A 17,186-nucleotide genomic window follows, 5' to 3' on the forward strand; every position below is an offset into this window, starting at 1 on the left:
CGTCTACGACATCCTGCACTTTGCCGTGCTTAAAAGGAGAAGCCTTTATCTCTACGTTTGTTCATTTGCTCTTTGTGAGCTGTGCATTTCTGTTTTGCTTCATGCTCGTTTAAGTTGTTTCATTGTCATGGATAATAAAACTCCTGACATGCAACCAGTGCCTCCATCCGCCTCTATACCCCCGTCACAAAAATGTCTTTGTCAATTAAGAGAAAAGTGGACACAGTGTCGCATTTTCAAGAAAAAAGTAAAAAATGATTTATAATATATTTAGTAAAAAGACAATTCATTTCATGTCAAGATTTTTATAATTTACTTCATTGCACTAATACAAAGGAAAAAAAGTGGACTTCCATGTAATTTTGGAATGAGTTTACTGATCCGGCCCCCTTGAGATCTGATTAAGTTGTATGTGGCCCCCAGACCAAAAGGAGTTTGACCCCCCTAGCCTATGGATTATTGACTTAAGTCTTATGATCTAAACGGAGGTCCTGAAAATTCATGTTTCAGATGTCTTCATCAGGTTCACTACACAGAAGAATATTAACAGAAGTTCAAACCAGATGCCAAGATTTATTGAGGCACATTAATGGATGGCATACACATATACATAGACTCAGTTTTAAATACATGCATACGATAATCAGAAGTGTTGTGTACCCAATACAGACTGTACACCCTGACAGAGGAAGTGGACATTGCACAGGATGTTTGCATGTTGAACGAGAGCTGTGCTGAGTATGCACCTAGTACCCCCATCAGACATAAAACTGTCCCCCTCCTTTACACCTCCTACTGAGATAAAGTGAAGCAACTCATCTTTCATAACATGTCTTCTGCTTGAAACATTTAAGCATTCAAGCATGCTACATAGAAAGATGTTATCTATCAGCTGAGAAAGTGTCTAATCTAGCATTATGCAACATCGTTCTCATACAAAAGCGAAGCAGATTAACAATTTGGGCACAGAGCGATAACAGTCACTGGGTAGAGGGAGATTTTTTGGGGGCAAATCCATGAGAAAAGTAGTTAGAATGGTCCAGGGCCATATTAGCTGGGCAATAAGAAATAAACAGGTACCCAACACAAAAAGACACGATTAACTAAAATAAGCACAAGACACTTGATAGAACCAGGTACTAAACAGAGTAACAAATGACAGGGTGTGGAAACAGAAAGCACATGGGAAACCAAAACAAGAGGATAAGATTGACAGAAGGGGGCGGAGCCATATGTGACAAGTAAAATAATCACCATCGTTTTATTTGACCCCATTAGCGTTGGTACTCTTAAGTCACATTTTCAACATTTTCAAGCACCTTACAGATTTATTACAGTTTTTCTCAGTCGATTTGGTTCATTTCTCACATCATGGTTTACACTGGCATCACAACTAGTGCATTTCTCAAAACAGTTAGTGCAAACAACAAAACTCAATGAAATACCTGCAAAGTCAAGTCAAGTCAAAGTCAAATTTATTTATATAGCACTTTTCACAACACACGTTGTCACAAAGCTGCTTTACAATCGTATGGGTCCAGATCCCTAATGAGCAAGCCAACAGTGGCGAGGAAAATCTATAGGGTGATTAGGAAGAAACCTCGGGTGGACCAAGACTCAAAAGGGAACCCATCCTCCATTGGGCGGCCTGTTAACACAAGTCCGTGGTCGCAGGGTGGTTTCAAAGTTCCACAGCAACAGTCAAGGCTCCTGTTCCCCGGCCAAGCAGCCTCAGTTCCCTCGGTGCAGGCGGTGGGCCTCAGGGGGGCCAGCATCAGCACAACCCCTCGTGGCAACGGCTCATCCAACCCCAGCATCAGCACATCCACCGGCAGCCAGACCATCCCCCAGGTGCCTGCAGGTGCCTGTATCCAATCATCTTGGGTAGAGGCATGCAAAAAGATAGACAATACAGACTGAGTGGACATGAATTTAAACCACCATTGATTTAAATGTACACAGCTCACGTGCCAGTGATGAGCATGTGGCTCCGGCAGACTAATCTATAGCAGCATAACTAAAGGGAGGGGTTCAGAGGTGACCACAGGCATGAGGGCTCACTGAGACATTGCTTTCCAGTCAAGTCATTGTCACAAATAGAGTGATGCCATGACACAGCTGGATGACAGATCACCAACAATCTCAACATCTGGGGGCCCCCAAGCCCCTACACCTTACAAGGGGAATATCAGCTAAAGGCTTGATTAAATAGGTGAGTCTTAAGTCTAGATTTAAATATTGGAACTGTGTCAGAATCTCGGATTGGAGCTGGAAGGCTATTCCATAATTGAGGGGCTTTAAAGGAGAAAGCTCTGCCTCCAGCTGTAGTTTTACTAATTTTTGGAACTAGGAGAAAACCAGCATTTTGGGACTTCACATTTCATTGCTGAATTAGTCACCAAAATAACCTGAAATGGGCCATCCCATCTGGGTTCTAGAGATTGTTTGTCATGTCTCCTCACCATTACCCATTTACCTGGAATTATTGTGTGGCCACCTTCAGCAGGTTTGCCAGAAGCACTACGGACCTGGTTCTGAGCTGCTTGTATTGCTCTTAAACATGGACCCATTCCACATGCCACAGCATCTAACTTAGCTGATTGATAAGCTACTGGACGCTGTATACCACCATGTTCCTGAGTCAGGCAGGATGTCATAAAACCACAGTCTTCATGCACAAATACAGTGAAAGGCTTGATTGGATTACAAAGGCCATGAGCTGGTGCAGATATCAGGGCTAATTTCAAATTTACAAAAGCAGTGGTTGTGTCGTCTGTGAATTGGGCAACATTGGGTAACACGGTGGCTTGGTGGTTAGCACGTTTGCCTCTCAGCACTGGGGTCTTGGGTTCAAGTTCCTATCTGAGTGGAGTTTCCATGTTCTCCCCGTGTCTGCGTGGGTTTCCTTCGGGATATCTGGTTTCCTCCCACAGTCCAAAACCATGGAGGTTAGGTAAATTGGCAGTCCCAGACAAATTCTCCCTGAGTCTGTGTCTCTCTCTGTTCAATAAAAACAAGTTGTTGTCTGAGTGTGTGTGCATGAATGTGTGCATATTAACTCTCTACTACCCCCTATGGCCAGAGCTGGGATTACAATAAACCCGTATCCAAGGGACGATGATTACACACTCTCCCTCTCAGAAGAAAAAACCTCCGATCCATTATACTTTTTAAAATTAATTACATTAAAAGTATCCTAGACATTACCGTCCACCGGAAAATATACTCTGTAATTCACTTCCCCAAGCCTTCTTAGCACCTTCGCTGGGCCTTTCCATTTTGGTGCTAATTTAGCACTAAAACCCGTTTCAGCCTTGGACAATGGATGAGACTTAACCCACACTAACTCACCCACATGAAATCCGATAGGCTTCCTTTTGGCGTTGTAATAGAGCACTTGCCTGCTCTGGGCCTTTTCCACATTCCGTTTGACCTGCTCTAGGAGCTGTTGTTGCCTAGTCAAAGTGGCATAGGCGTCATGTTCGGGGGGACTACCCAATGGGAGAGCCTCTCCAATGGGCCTTTCAGCTTCCTTCCCAGTGCAACCTCTGCTGGTGAAAAACCAGTACTTTCTTGCCAAGTGGTGTTTATGGCATACCTAAACTCACAGAGCCATCTATCCCATTCCCTATGATGTTCCTGGATGTACGAAGCAATCATGGTCTTAAGAGTGGGGTTCACCCGCTCGGTCATGTTGATTTGTGGGTGGTAGGCCGTGGTCAATTTCTGGATCACTCCCCATTGTTTACAGACAGTATTCAACAGTAGAGAGGTAAACTGTGCTCCACGGTCTGATACCAAGTACACAGGGGTCCCCCAGCGGGTAAAAATGTCTTTTATCAGGATAGCCGCAATCTGAGGGGATTTTGCTGCCCTCATAGGAAATACCTCAACCCATTTGCTGCAATAATCCAGTACCACCAATAGATACTCATTTTGCTTGGCACACTTGGGGAATGGCCCCATAATATCCACTCCCATCATGTACCCAGGTTCTAGTACCGGAGTATCCGGGTAGCTTAGTTACCCTTGGCTTGTATTTTTGGCAAGCAATGCACCCCTTACAGTGTCGCCAAACGTCCTTACGTATGTCCGGCCAATACGCTACATCCAAGACCCGCAACAGAGTTTTCAGTCTGCCTAAATGCCCACTAAGGGGGTTGTTGTGTGCAAATTTTAAAAAGGTTTCCCTCAAACTCTTCGGTACATAAAGCTGAAGGGAATAACCACCTTGATTACCCTTTAATACACGCCTAAACAAAAATCCATTCTTTATTGTATAGTGGATCCGTTCAGGATCTGGATTTGATGGCACGCTCTTCATCAACTCCTGTACCTCTTCATCCGCTTGTTGGGCTTTACTTATATCAGTCCAATGGACTGGTAGCGCTTCGGCCGTTGTCACTGCTTTATAGGCAGCCATAGTATCCTGCGACGACACCGGGGTCGGAACACATAACAATGCGTCAGGCACAACATTGCACTGGCCCTTCCGGGAGATCACTTTAAAATCAAACTCCTGAAGTCTCAGGATCCATCTGGTCAATCGGGATGAAGGATTTAGGTGATTAAACGCCCAAGTAAGAGCAGCATGGTCTGTGACCACTTCAAAGTGCGTGCCTTCCAGGTATACTCTCCATCTATGGCCCACAGCACTGCCAAACACTCCTTCTCTGACACAGCATAGGTCTTTTCTGCCCCATTAAACAACCTAGAACCATAGGCTATCACATGTTCTTCACCCCCTTCCTCTTGAGTCAGCACCGCCCCGATGCCCGTCTCGCTTGCATCAGTCTGCACTCGGAACATCTGACCCAAATTCAGTGGTCTAAGCACGGGTGCACACAGGAGGGCTTGCTTGATGTCCTCAAAAGCTCTCTGACATTCCTCAGTCCAACTCCACCTTACACCCTTCCTCTTCAATTCGTGCAAAGATGCAACTCTCGTTGAGAAATTAGGGATGTAACGATGGTACCAGCCGGCAAAGCCAAGGAACCTCTGTACCTCCTTAACATTCTTTGGAACAGGGAACTTGCTCATGGCTCTCACCTTATCAGGGTCAGTCTGCAGTCCCTCCGCAGAGACGACGTGACCCAAAAATGTAAGTGACCGACGCATCAGGTTACACTTTTTTAGGTTAAGTGTTAAACCCGCTCGCGCCAGGCACTGAAATATCTCCTCGAGGTCTTTAAGATGTTGCTCCTCGCTACGTGAAAACACCACCACATCATCAATGTACACAAAGCTATTTTTTCCTTTCACTTCCCTGAGGATGTTTTCCATCAATCGCTGAAAGGTAGCTGCAGAATGTTTTAGTCCAAATGGCAACCGTAGAAACTCAAAGCTCCCTTCATGCGTAACAAACGCCGTTTTCTGTACACTCGCGGCATCCATGCTCACCTGCCAATACCCACTCCGTAATCCAAAGTACTAAACACCTTTGCACCATACAGTGACTCCAGTATCTCCTGAATCTGTGGCATCGGATAGGAGTCCAAATATGTCTTACTGTTCAATGCACGGTAATCTACACAAAAACGCATACCTCCATTCTTTTTCGGCACCTTACATTCTATAAGGGAGGAGGAAGAATATCTGGACTCAATTCTTGCCACACAAACCACTGACAAAACCGTCCCTGTGACTGGCAAAGAAAGAGACGTTTCTCTGCATTGTCGCTGGGATGTACTGGGGGCAAAGCCTAAGCTCATCTTGGCCTCAACTCCTAATCCCATTAACAACAACAATGATAAGGGCTGGACTCTTGTTTGGGGGAAGGAACGTAGCAGAAACCAGCACAGCAGCGGCGGCAAGCAGCAATCTTCAGAACAGAACATTCTTTTCGATAACAGATATGAAGCTCTCGCCTCAACTGAAGTAGCAGAAACTGAGCAGTCTCATCACAACATACTGCCTCCCTCTCCAGGACATCAAGGACATCAAGCACACCCCAATCAGCATCAGGGATCCGACTCCAGTCTGGCTGCTAAGCAACAGCAACAGCATGAGGCATTAACGGTGAAAGGAGACGAGGAACACCGTCACAGCCCAAAACGCTGCTAATTGGGGACTCAGTCATCAGAGATGTATGGAGCAACAGTATTAAAGCCTTTTGCTTTCCTCGTGTTACTGTCTGTGAAGTCGGTGAATTCCACACATATTGCATGATCATCCAGCTACGGAAAGACTGATTGTACATGTCAGCTCTAGCGATGTTTACAAACAACAGTCTGAGATTCTGAAACAGGATTTTAACCATCTGCTCGACATTCTGGAGTTTTCCTGGTGTGAAGTGTTCATTTCTGGACCAATACCAACTGCACGTCGAGGCAGTGGTCACTTTACCAGACTGCTGGCTCTAAACAGCTGGCTCACTACTGCCTGTGCTCATTGGAAGGTAAACTTCATTGACAATTTTAACATATTTTGGAGGCGTCCTGAGCTTTTTAAACCTGATCAGCTTCACCATAACAGGGCTGGGACTCAAATGCTTGTGGATAATCTAATGTATGGAATCACTCACATGCGGAACCTGCACCCAACCGCCAGCAGTAACGTCAGTAATGTCAGTCAAAGGAGCCCACCATCTCCTGTCAGAGAATCTGTCCACAGTCTCAGAGGTAAACTCCAGGAGATTGAAGAGGTTCTGCAACACTAGTCTGCAGTCTTGTAGGAACTCACCTACTTCTCCTGCACACTCAGTGATTTCTCAGGTCTGACACACTGGAACCCATGCTTCTAGTCAGTGCTACATTCCAGTTCTTTTAAATAGCCGGTGGTATGGCTCTCAGAATCGAAATAAAAATGTAATCAGAAGAAAACATAAGGGTACAAAACATTGTAACAAACTAAATTTGATCCCAGTGAAATGCACAAGTGATGTAGGCGATGCTGATCAAACACATCAAGTCTTCAAAGTCTCCTTACTAAACGTCCGCTCACTCACAAACAAGTCTTTTATAATAGCTAAATTAATTGAAGATTACTGTCTGGACTTTCTTTTTCTAACAGAGACTTGGCTTGATAGCAATGGAGCAATAGTGCTAAATGAAGCTTCGCCTCCCGACTTTAACTATTTTAATGTCTCCAGAGTAAATAAGAGAGGTGGTGGTGTTGCATGTTTTTACCATAAAGCATTTCGCTGTAAGCAGATCTCATTAGGGGAACATCCTATGTTTGAATATCTGGCAGTACAACTCAACAATACTTATTCAGTTCTTTTGATTGTTATCTATCATCCTCCCAGACTATATGCCGATTTTCTTGAAGATTTTGAAGAAATGCTTTCAAGGATTTTAACTGATTTTGATTATGTTTTAATTGCTGGGGATTTTAATATTCACATGAATATATCCACAAATCCAATCACTTCAGAATTCATGAGGATGCTTAACTCTTTTGATCTCATACAGCATGTATCAGGTCCAACTCATAAGCATGGCCACATTTTAGATTTGATCATTTCTAAACGTATAGAGGTTAATAATACTGAAATTACTGATGTTGCAATCTCTGACCATTTTGCTGTATTTTTCAATATGTCATTATCTACTAGAACACTCAGTGAAAAGCACACAATAACCAAGCTGGCAGTGCTTGCAGTGCTGTGGCCTTCACAGACATGATACAGTCCCTCCCTCCTCTCCCAGAAAATGGGAACTAGTTGAAACATTCACACACAGAGTTAGGAACTGTATTGATGCTGTGGCACCAAAGGTAACTAAAATAATCTCTGGTAAAATTAAGATGCCCTGGAGAAACACTCCATCTATTGTAAAATTTAGGCAAGATTGTAGGCAGGCTGAGAGACGTTGGCGAAGGTCAAAATTGCAAGTACATTTTGATATTTATAAAACAACATTGCTGTATTACAACAGTGAAGTGAAATCAGCAAGGAAATTTTTTTTCTCTACCTTAATCAATTCATCCAATAATAACTCAGCTGTCTTGTTCAGAAAGTATAGATCAGCTAGTAAACCCCACCTCCTGTGTCTTCCCTGAGACTGTTTCAGTTGAAAAATGTGAGGAGTTTGCTACATTTTTTAGGGACAAGATTACTAGTATAAGGCAGAACATAGCAACAAGCACTAATAGACCATCAACCCTTACATCAGTTACTCAGCCTAACTTTAATATGTCTTATTTCCAAGAAGTTGACATGGTAACACTACTTGATGTGATCTCATCACTAAAATCCTCTACTTGTGAACTGGACCCTTTACCAACATGCTTTTTCAAGCAAGTTCTGAGCTCATTAACAAATGAAGTTCTAACGATTGTTAATCAGTCTCTGCAATTGGGTGAATTCCCTAAAATTTTTAAAACTGCAATGGTTAAACCACTATTAAAGAACAGAAATCTTGATCCCACAATTCTTAATAATTATCGACCTATATCTAACCTTTCCTTTCTTAGCAAAATAATTGAAAAAGTAGTGTCAATCCAGTTGAATGACTATGTCAAAGTAAATCAAATAAATGACACTTTTCAATCTGGTTTCAGAGCTCTCCACAGCACTGAAACAGCCCTAGTTAAGGTAGTAAATGACTTGAGATTGAATAAGGATGCAGGCAAACTCTCAGTCCTTTTTCTGCTAGATTTAAGCGCCACTTTTGACACCGTTGATCAAGAAATACTTCTTGATCGACTACAGAGCTGGGTAGGCCTTATTGGCTTAGTCTTAGACTGGTTTAGATCGTATCTAACTGGGCGTGATTACTATGTAGCATTAGGTACCTCTTCCTCCACACGTCAAAAAATAACTTGTGGCGTCCCCCAAGGATCAATTCTTGGGCCGTTACTATTCAACCCATATATGCTTCCGTTACCACACATCATTAATAAACATGGTATTAGTTATCATCAATATGCAGATGACACTCAATTTTATATTTCGCTAGAACCTAAAGCCCTAAAATCAATTTGCTCACTGTTTGACTGCATAGATGATATACAGACATGGATGTCTGACAATTTTCTGCAGTTAAATAAACAGGACAGAGGTTCTTGTTCTTGGCAGTGATTCACAAAGGAATGATGTCCAGACTTATTTAAATCAAATGAATCTGAATGCCAGACAATGTGTTAAGAACCTGGGCGTCACCTTTGATAATGAGCTCAGCTTCAAATCACACAACATGATTACATGCAAGACAGCTTACTTTCACCTTCGAAACATCGCTAAGGTCCGAGATATGCTCTCTCCTGCTGAAAAACTTGTCCATGCATTTATCACATCAAGGCTAGATTATTGTAACGCAGTTCTATCTGCTCTTCCAAAGAGCTCTATTTTGCACCTACAGTGAGTTCAGAACGCGGCTGCAGAGTTCTGACCCGCAGGAGAAAGAGAGATCATATTACACCGGCACTCCACTCACTGCACTGGTTACCTGTCAGCTTTAGAATAGATTTGAAGGTTCTAGTCATGGTTTTTAAATGTCTTCATGGTCTTGCCCCTCTTTACCTCAGTGAAATGATGGTTAGATATGTTCCAGTCAGGTCTCTCAGGTCTTCAAACAGTTACTTATTTACTTTACTTTTTTACTTTTTATGTTATTTTAATATTTTTATCTTTAATTTCTTTTAACATTTTCTTTTTGTCTTATCTCCTTTTAATGTTTCTTTTTATTTATACTGTAAAGCACTTTGAGTTGCATGTATGTATGAAAGGTGCTATACAAATAAAGATTATTATTATTATTATTATTATTATTATTATTATTATTATTATTATTAGATTATTATGTCTGGAAGACGAAGATTGATCAGTCCATATAGTCCATATAGTCCAGTTGGAAATAGATAGACACTCTAGCTCTTGCCGGTCCCAGATGATAAAGGGTGTGACGAACAGCCTTCTACATAAAAGAAAGATATCTTAGAATACTATACATTCACATGAGTACATAATACAACGCATAAATCAAATCAGTGTCATACCCTTATACAACTAACTACTACCAAAGCACTGTGCAATTTCTAATTCACAAACATCTTTACTTACATTGAGCGTGAAAACCATGTTTTCTCAATACAGGCCTATATATTTCAGCCACCCCCCATTCATCAGGCTTGTTTGCATGCTTCCTCCATCCTACTCTCTACTACCTCCTATGGCCAGAGCTGGGATTACAATAAATACCCGTATCCAAGGGACGATGGTTACAGAGTGATAACAAGGCAGGCACAGTCACTGTGTAGAGTGAAATGTTTTAGGGGCAAATCCATGAGAAAAGTAGTTAGAATAGTCCAGGGCCATACTAGGTGGGCAATAAGAAATAAACAGGTACCCAACATAAAAATCAATCAATCAATCAATCAAATTTTTATTTATATAGCGCTTTTTACAACAGAATAATGGAAGAAAATCTGGAAGAAAATATGGAAGAAAATCTGTCTCACCAGACTTTGAATTTGTATTTGAAGCACTGAATTTGTTTGCCCTTGAATTTGAAGCTCTGAATTTTTTTTGCACCGAAATTATGCATCTGAATTTTGTTGCTTTTGAATTTAATGCTTGAACTTTTATTATTCATGGTTAATAAAATACAATGAAAAAAAATTCAAGCGTAAAAAAATTCAAAAGATATTTTTTCAAGTTGCTCGAATTCGATTGGACAAATTTGGCTCACAAAATACGCATGCAAAATTTCGCGTGCTAAAATACGAGGTCAAAGATATTCAGAGTAAACATCCGGGACACAAAGGATGAGCAATCGATTCAAGTCTCCAATCGAACCAACATCCAACCAATCACATTACGCTCCACTGGTCACGGCGGTGTTTGAAGCCACAGGCGGACAGAGGGAGAGGTATGTCGGCGCACGGGATCGGTTCCTCTTCGGTGAGTGTATTTACTCATTTATTTGTCTTTTGTGGTGTTTTTAAGATACAGTAAACGACGTGTTGCACATCAGAGGTTTGCGCTGGACTGATCTTTTTTTGAACTCGCTCTGAACTCGCTATGTAGTCAACGTAGCTGCGTATGTGTGTGTCTGTCCGTCAGTCTACACTGTGCTTTATGATATTATATTTATCATAAAATCATTACATTCGTTTATTACTTCCTTACTAGTCAAGTAGTTTTCTTTTTGAGCTGTCTTCATTAAGCAGGGTAATCATGTTGTTTTAGAACTGTCTCCATGGGGTAATGGTTAGCGAAGAGGGCTTCAAACAAAATGGACCTTGGTTCGATGCCAGCGACTGACAATAATTTTTTTATTTTTTTATTTTTAATTATATATATATACAGGGCCGGCGCCAGGACATATACAGTAGGGGTGGCGGCGTGTGACGATTGTTGAGCGGGCGAGGGGACGCCGTGTAGCGATTGTTGTAAAATAAATGGGTCTTATTATTTACACTGAGGGAGTGGGACACCTTGCCTGAGGGGGCGACGCCCTTTTTGAAGTAGAAGTTTCAGAAGTTGAGTGCAAGTTGTTTTGTTTTTTTAATACAAGGTATTTCAATTTGATCATATTCCAGGATTGAAAGGCTGTGGTGAAGTCTATGGGTCGCTGTAACAAGCATCTACTATGATGTTCTCCATTACCTTGAAGGAGAGGGTTCAACATTTCCAACATCACACACATCTTCTGTTGCCACTATGTGTTCTTACCACGCCTGCAGGAAGACCTAGATACTTTTTGTAGTGGTTGGGACAATCATCCAATAATAACCAGACCCTCAATCAACTGTGGGTGCTGGGTCATTCACATCACCCAGTTCCTGCAGCAGATAGAGGTACATGCAAGTGTAATATGATTTTAACAAATAGTGTGGTTTATGTATAAAGTTTGGAAGTGGCTATTTTATCCACATAAGTGTATACAACTTATTTGTAGGGAATGGAGATTCCCAATATTGAGTGGGACAACAACGGACTTCCCATTGATGACCACTCAAAAATCATTGTCCCTCACACAGAATGCCCACTGATGGAAGAACAGATGACAGCTTTGAGAGATGCAGTTAACCCAGGAGCTGCATCCCAGTCCTCTGGCTGTGATATTTACATTTCTGCTGTCCAGTTTTGTGAGAATTTCCTGTCTCTTGAAACAACTGGTCTGAGAATTGGAATAAAATAACACATCTTTACAAAGTTAAGACCATAAGAATGAAAAATGTATGGCAAATTTTGTCATCAGTTTTAGTTTGAGCAATAAAAAAACAATAAAAAACTGAGATGCAGCTTCATTACTTTTTAAAATTATTTACAGTGTAGGAGACATTACAGTAAATGGATACAATCAAAAGTTGTTTGATTGCCCAATTTTGTTATTCTGATGTTTGACCTAAAGGTAAAAATTATACACCACAAAAAAATAAAACTAATTAAAACTCATGCTTGACTCACTTTCATTTTATTAAGAGTTGTAGTTTTCAAAAATGATATCAGAGTCAAATTCCCTTCTGCCTCTTTTGGAAAAAGCAAGACCATTGTCAAGTCGTCGAGTGAGCACTGTCCACATTGGGGATTCTTTAATCTCTCGTCCTAGCTGCTTGATCTGTCGTGACACGTCCAATTACCTGTTTAGAGTAATAAACAGAAGAGAAAATGAAAAAATAAATTCCTTATCCAGAAGTAAACTCGGAGAGAAAGATTTATTTCATTTTTTCATTTATTTCATAAATATATATACAAAAAGTATCTGGATATATATATGTGTGTGTGTGTAAAATATATAAATATATATAAAAATTCGCTTGTGAGGTCCAATTTTGTTTGAAGCCCTCTTCGCTAACCATTACCCCACAGAGACAGTTCTAAAACAACATGATTACCCTGCTTAATGAAGACAGCTCAAAAAGAAAACTACTTGACTGGTAAGGAAGTAATAAACGAATGTAATGATTTTATGATAAATATAATATAAAGCAGTGTAGACTGACGGACAGACACACACATATGCAGCTACGTTGACTACATAGCGAGTTCAAAAAAAGATCAGTCCAGCGCAAACCTCTGATGTGCAACATATTGTTTACTGTATCTTAAAAACACCACAAAAGACAAATAAATGAGTAAATACACTCACCGAAGAGGAGCCGATCCAGTGCGCCGACATACCTCTCCCTCTGTCCGCCTGTGGCTTCAAACACCGCCGTGACCAGTGGAGCGTAATGTGATTGGTTGGATGTTGGTTCGATTGGAGACTTGAATCGATTGCTCATCCTTTGTGTCCCGGATGTTTACTCTGAATATCTTTGACCTCGTATTTTAGCACACGAAATTTTGCACGCGTATTTTGTGAGCCAAATTTGTCCAATCGAATTCGAGCAACTTGAAAAAATATCTTTTGAATTATTTTAACGCTTGAATTTTTTTCATTGTATTTTATTAACCATGAATGATAAAAGTTCAAGCATTAAATTCAAAAGCAACTAAATTCAGATGCATAATTTCGGTGCAAAAAAAAATTCAGAGCTTCAAATTCAAGGGCAAACAAATTCAGTGCTTCAAATACAAATTCAAAGTCTGGTGACACAGATTTTCTTCCATAGAAGAAACCTTGAGAGGAACCAAGACTCAGGGGGGAACCCATCCTCCTCTGGCCGACACTGGTCACCATGACAACAACAACAATTTAGACAGAAAGAAATAAAGAAAAGGAAAAGATGTAGTATTGTCCATCATGGTGTAGGCTTATCCGGTCAGGCAGTAGGTGGCTGGCACTGGATAAATCGCTTGTCTCTCCTCATCTCATTTTTCCTCGAGCAGGCGGGCAGCCATGTGGAGAAAATAAAACAGGGAAAATTAGCTCTGTATGAGGACATATACAGGACAGATGAAATTAAAACATTTCTGGAGTGTGGCAGCAACTCCGGCATTAAGTTAAACTATTACAGCCTAGCTAAAAAGGCAGAACCAGAAGGTAACATAGGCTTGGGGGCATTCTGAGACAATGGCATCCATCCACTGCACTGTCAACAAACTTGAGTGACCACGAGCAGTGACACGACAACAGCACCAGCACCCCAGTCAACCATAAAACCCTTCGTCTATGAACCCCTGGATCTGTACCTTTATCTAAGGGGGGATGTTAATTATCAAACGCTAAACCAAATAGGTGGGTTTTCAACCTAGACTTAAAGATTGTGATGGTGTCAGAGTCCTGTACGCATTTTGGAAGGTTGTTCCAAAGCTGGGGGGCCTTATAAGAAAAGGCTCTTCCCCCTGCTGTTACCTTATTAATTTGTGGAACTAATAAAAGACCAGCACCCTGTGATCTTAGTTGACGTGGGGGTTCATAGTAGGAAATAAGTTCCTGGAGGTATTCAGGAGCAAGCCCGTGTAGTACTTTATATGTTAATAATAGAATTTTAAAATCAATACGAAATTTAACTGGGAGCCAATGCAGGGCTGATAGGACTGGTCTAATATGCTGAAATTTTCTAGTTCTGGTCAGAACTCTGGCTGCGGCATTTTGAACTATTTGAAGTTTATTTAGATTCCTATTTGAACATCCTGACAGTAGTGAATTGCAGTAATCTAATGTAGAGCTAACAAAGGCGTGCACCAATTTTTCTGCATCATCCTGTGATAATGCATTTCTTAATTTGGAAATGTTGCGGAGATGTAGAAATGCTATCCTAGTAGTATTATCTATGTATTTATCAAATGATAGGTCAGAGTAGAGTATGACGTCTAGGTTTTTGGCTACTGTGCCAGGTGTAATGGGATAGTCTGCAAGATTAAGCATTAAATTTGGAATTTTTTGTCTTGTGGCCTTAGGGCCCACAAGGAGAACTTCTGTTTTGTCCTCATTTAGTTGGAGGAAGTTTAGAGACATCCAGCATTTAATATCTCTTACACAGATTTTGATTTTGCCTCAATTTTTCCTAAACTGAGTTTGTCATCAGGTTTGGCTGATATGTAAAGTTGAGTGTCATCTGCATAGCAGTGAAAATTGACACCATTGTAGGAGTGCTCAGATGTGTTCCTGTGGGGGATGCAGGATCTGGTGTTCTTCCATAAAACCATGGGGGGCAACAAATGGTGGTTTACCTCAAGAGGTTCCCAGAGCAATGGGATAAAACTGACCATTTGTATTTTAGTTATGTCAGTATGTTTGTGTGGCATGTTTAGTCTTATTTTGCAGCTTGTTGTGTACTGGGTAAAGGTTATGCTAACAGGATAAGAGTTCCATCACTCCCTGATAAGGTTTGTAGACTTCACCCCAAAGGGGACAGTCCTGTATGGAATGCACACTGTATGCAAATGTACTCTGATGTCTTTACCAGCAACCTGATTCCCATTGGTTAACCTGGTTTTTGTGACTGCTGTCCCTTTGAGATGCTGGGGGGATATAAAAAGAGAAGTTTGTGGGTGCAGGGGTCTCTTCTTCTCTCTGGGCCTTGGCTTCTTCTTCTCTCTTGGCCTCCTTTGGGGTCCTTCTCCGTGAGGCAGCCTGCTCCGGTTGGTATCTCTGTTTCCATTAGGTATTATTGTTACTTTAGTCTAGTATGGTTGTTATTGTTTTATATTTTGTTGGTTATTGAATAAATCTGGTTAATTGTGTAGCCACGGTCTTCCTTGATTATAGCTATACTGGGCCAGATGAGCTCATTATTAGTATCAGTTAAAAGGTAAATCAATGCTAATGCCAATTCCCTCTAAAGTATCCCATCTGCTACGCATGTTTATGATAAACCTCTGACAAAGCAGGCTATTGTTTATAGCAAGGTACTTTATAAAGTTGGTTAGGTATATTCTATAACCTGTACTGATCTATTCAAGAAGTGAGTTCTTTTAGATTCTTACCAACTATAATTTGGAGTCAGATATTTAAGTTTTATGCACGTCAATCCTTCTTCTGCACCTATTTCCGTCCTTGGTTGTAGGCAAGCAGGTAGGTTAGTTATATCTCATAACTATAACCCCTACACCATGTTTGTTTATAACTGTGCCCAATGGTAGCATATATAATGTAAATAATAGTGGTCCTAAGATGGAGCCTTGCGGGACCCCATATTTAACTATTGTACGTTTGGATGGAATATTATTGAGCTCTACAAACTGATAGCTATTTGTTAAGTAAGAATAAAACCATGAAAGGGCTGTGCCTGAGACTCCAACCCAGCGTTCTAACCTTTCTAGCAAGATCCTATGATCAATTGTGTCGAATGCTGCACTAAGATCAAGAAGCACTAACAGTGATACATAGCCTTGATCTGAAGCAAGGAGGAGATCATTTGTTACTTTAACTAATGCTGTTTCAGTACTGTGAAGGGGCCTAAAACCATATTGGAACTTTTCAAAAACACATGATTAACTAAAATAAGCACAATACACTTGATAGAACCAGGCACTAAACAGAGTAATAAATGACAGGGCGACGAAACAGAAAGCACATGGGAAACCAAAACAAGACGATAAGATTGACAGAAGGGGGCGGAGCCATATGTGACAAGTAACATAATTGCCATCCTTTTATTTGACCCAATTAGGGTTGGTAATCTTAAGTTAGGTTTACACTTCACGCGCCGCAACTGGAGTGAGAGCGCACACGTCATAAATCAACATGTCATGTTTTCAACATTTTCCAGCACCTTACAGCTTTATTAAATTACATATTTATACAAATGGACATATACTCCAAATGATTCATTTACTTTTTTATCACATTGTCACATTAACTAATTATCACAGGTCCAGGAGGCCCAGGTGGTCCAGGAGGCCCAGGTGCTCCAGCAGGCCCAGGTGGTCCAGGAGCCCCCAGCCATCCAGGAGGCCCAACTGGTCCAGGCCGTCCCGTCACTCCAGGAAAGCCTCTTGCACCAGCGGGACCACGAGGACCAGGCACTTTAACTTCACATCGAGCAGATCCCATATCCTCTTGTCTTCTTTCACACACCCAGCCCTGCATTTCTTCTGATTCTGGCACTGTGAGGTCCATCATATCACCATGACAACATGGACACTGATAGAATGTCTCATCCAAGGTTTTATATCCGATTTGACTCTGAAGACATGCAGAAACCATGAATTGACACATTTTTTTGCATTTTATACTTGAACTGAAATTAACATTTAACAAGTCCAGCTTTCAACATCTTTAAGTGATCCTCTTTATCAATGAATCCAGCTCATGTTTCAGGGATATTGTTTCTAAATCTTACCATATCTATCCACAGCTTCTTGCTTTGTGACACCGATAGAAACCAGTTCTGTACATACATAACAA

The 17,186-nt window shown here is 41.1% G+C and overlaps 1 protein-coding gene across 6 annotated transcripts in view; it reads right to left on the reverse strand.

Annotated features, from left to right (window-relative positions):
- Positions 1–15,890: 15,890 nt before the first annotated feature.
- Positions 15,891–17,186, reverse strand: part of LOC143516653 (uncharacterized) — a 41,595-nt gene continuing 40,299 nt past the window's right edge. For all 6 annotated transcript variants that reach the window (XM_077008389.1, XM_077008390.1, XM_077008392.1 and 3 more), the window contains 2 exons: positions 17,122–17,169; positions 15,891–16,964 (listed from right to left, as the gene is read on the reverse strand). In XM_077008389.1, the coding sequence (XP_076864504.1) occupies positions 16,635–16,964; positions 17,122–17,169 (378 nt within the window). In that variant the 3' untranslated portion in view covers positions 15,891–16,634. The remainder of the gene's footprint in view (positions 16,965–17,121; positions 17,170–17,186) is intronic.

This window comes from Brachyhypopomus gauderio, chromosome 6, assembly GCF_052324685.1.
Source record: "Brachyhypopomus gauderio isolate BG-103 chromosome 6, BGAUD_0.2, whole genome shotgun sequence".
In the NCBI taxonomy this organism is placed as follows: Eukaryota; Metazoa; Chordata; class Actinopteri; order Gymnotiformes; family Hypopomidae; genus Brachyhypopomus; species Brachyhypopomus gauderio.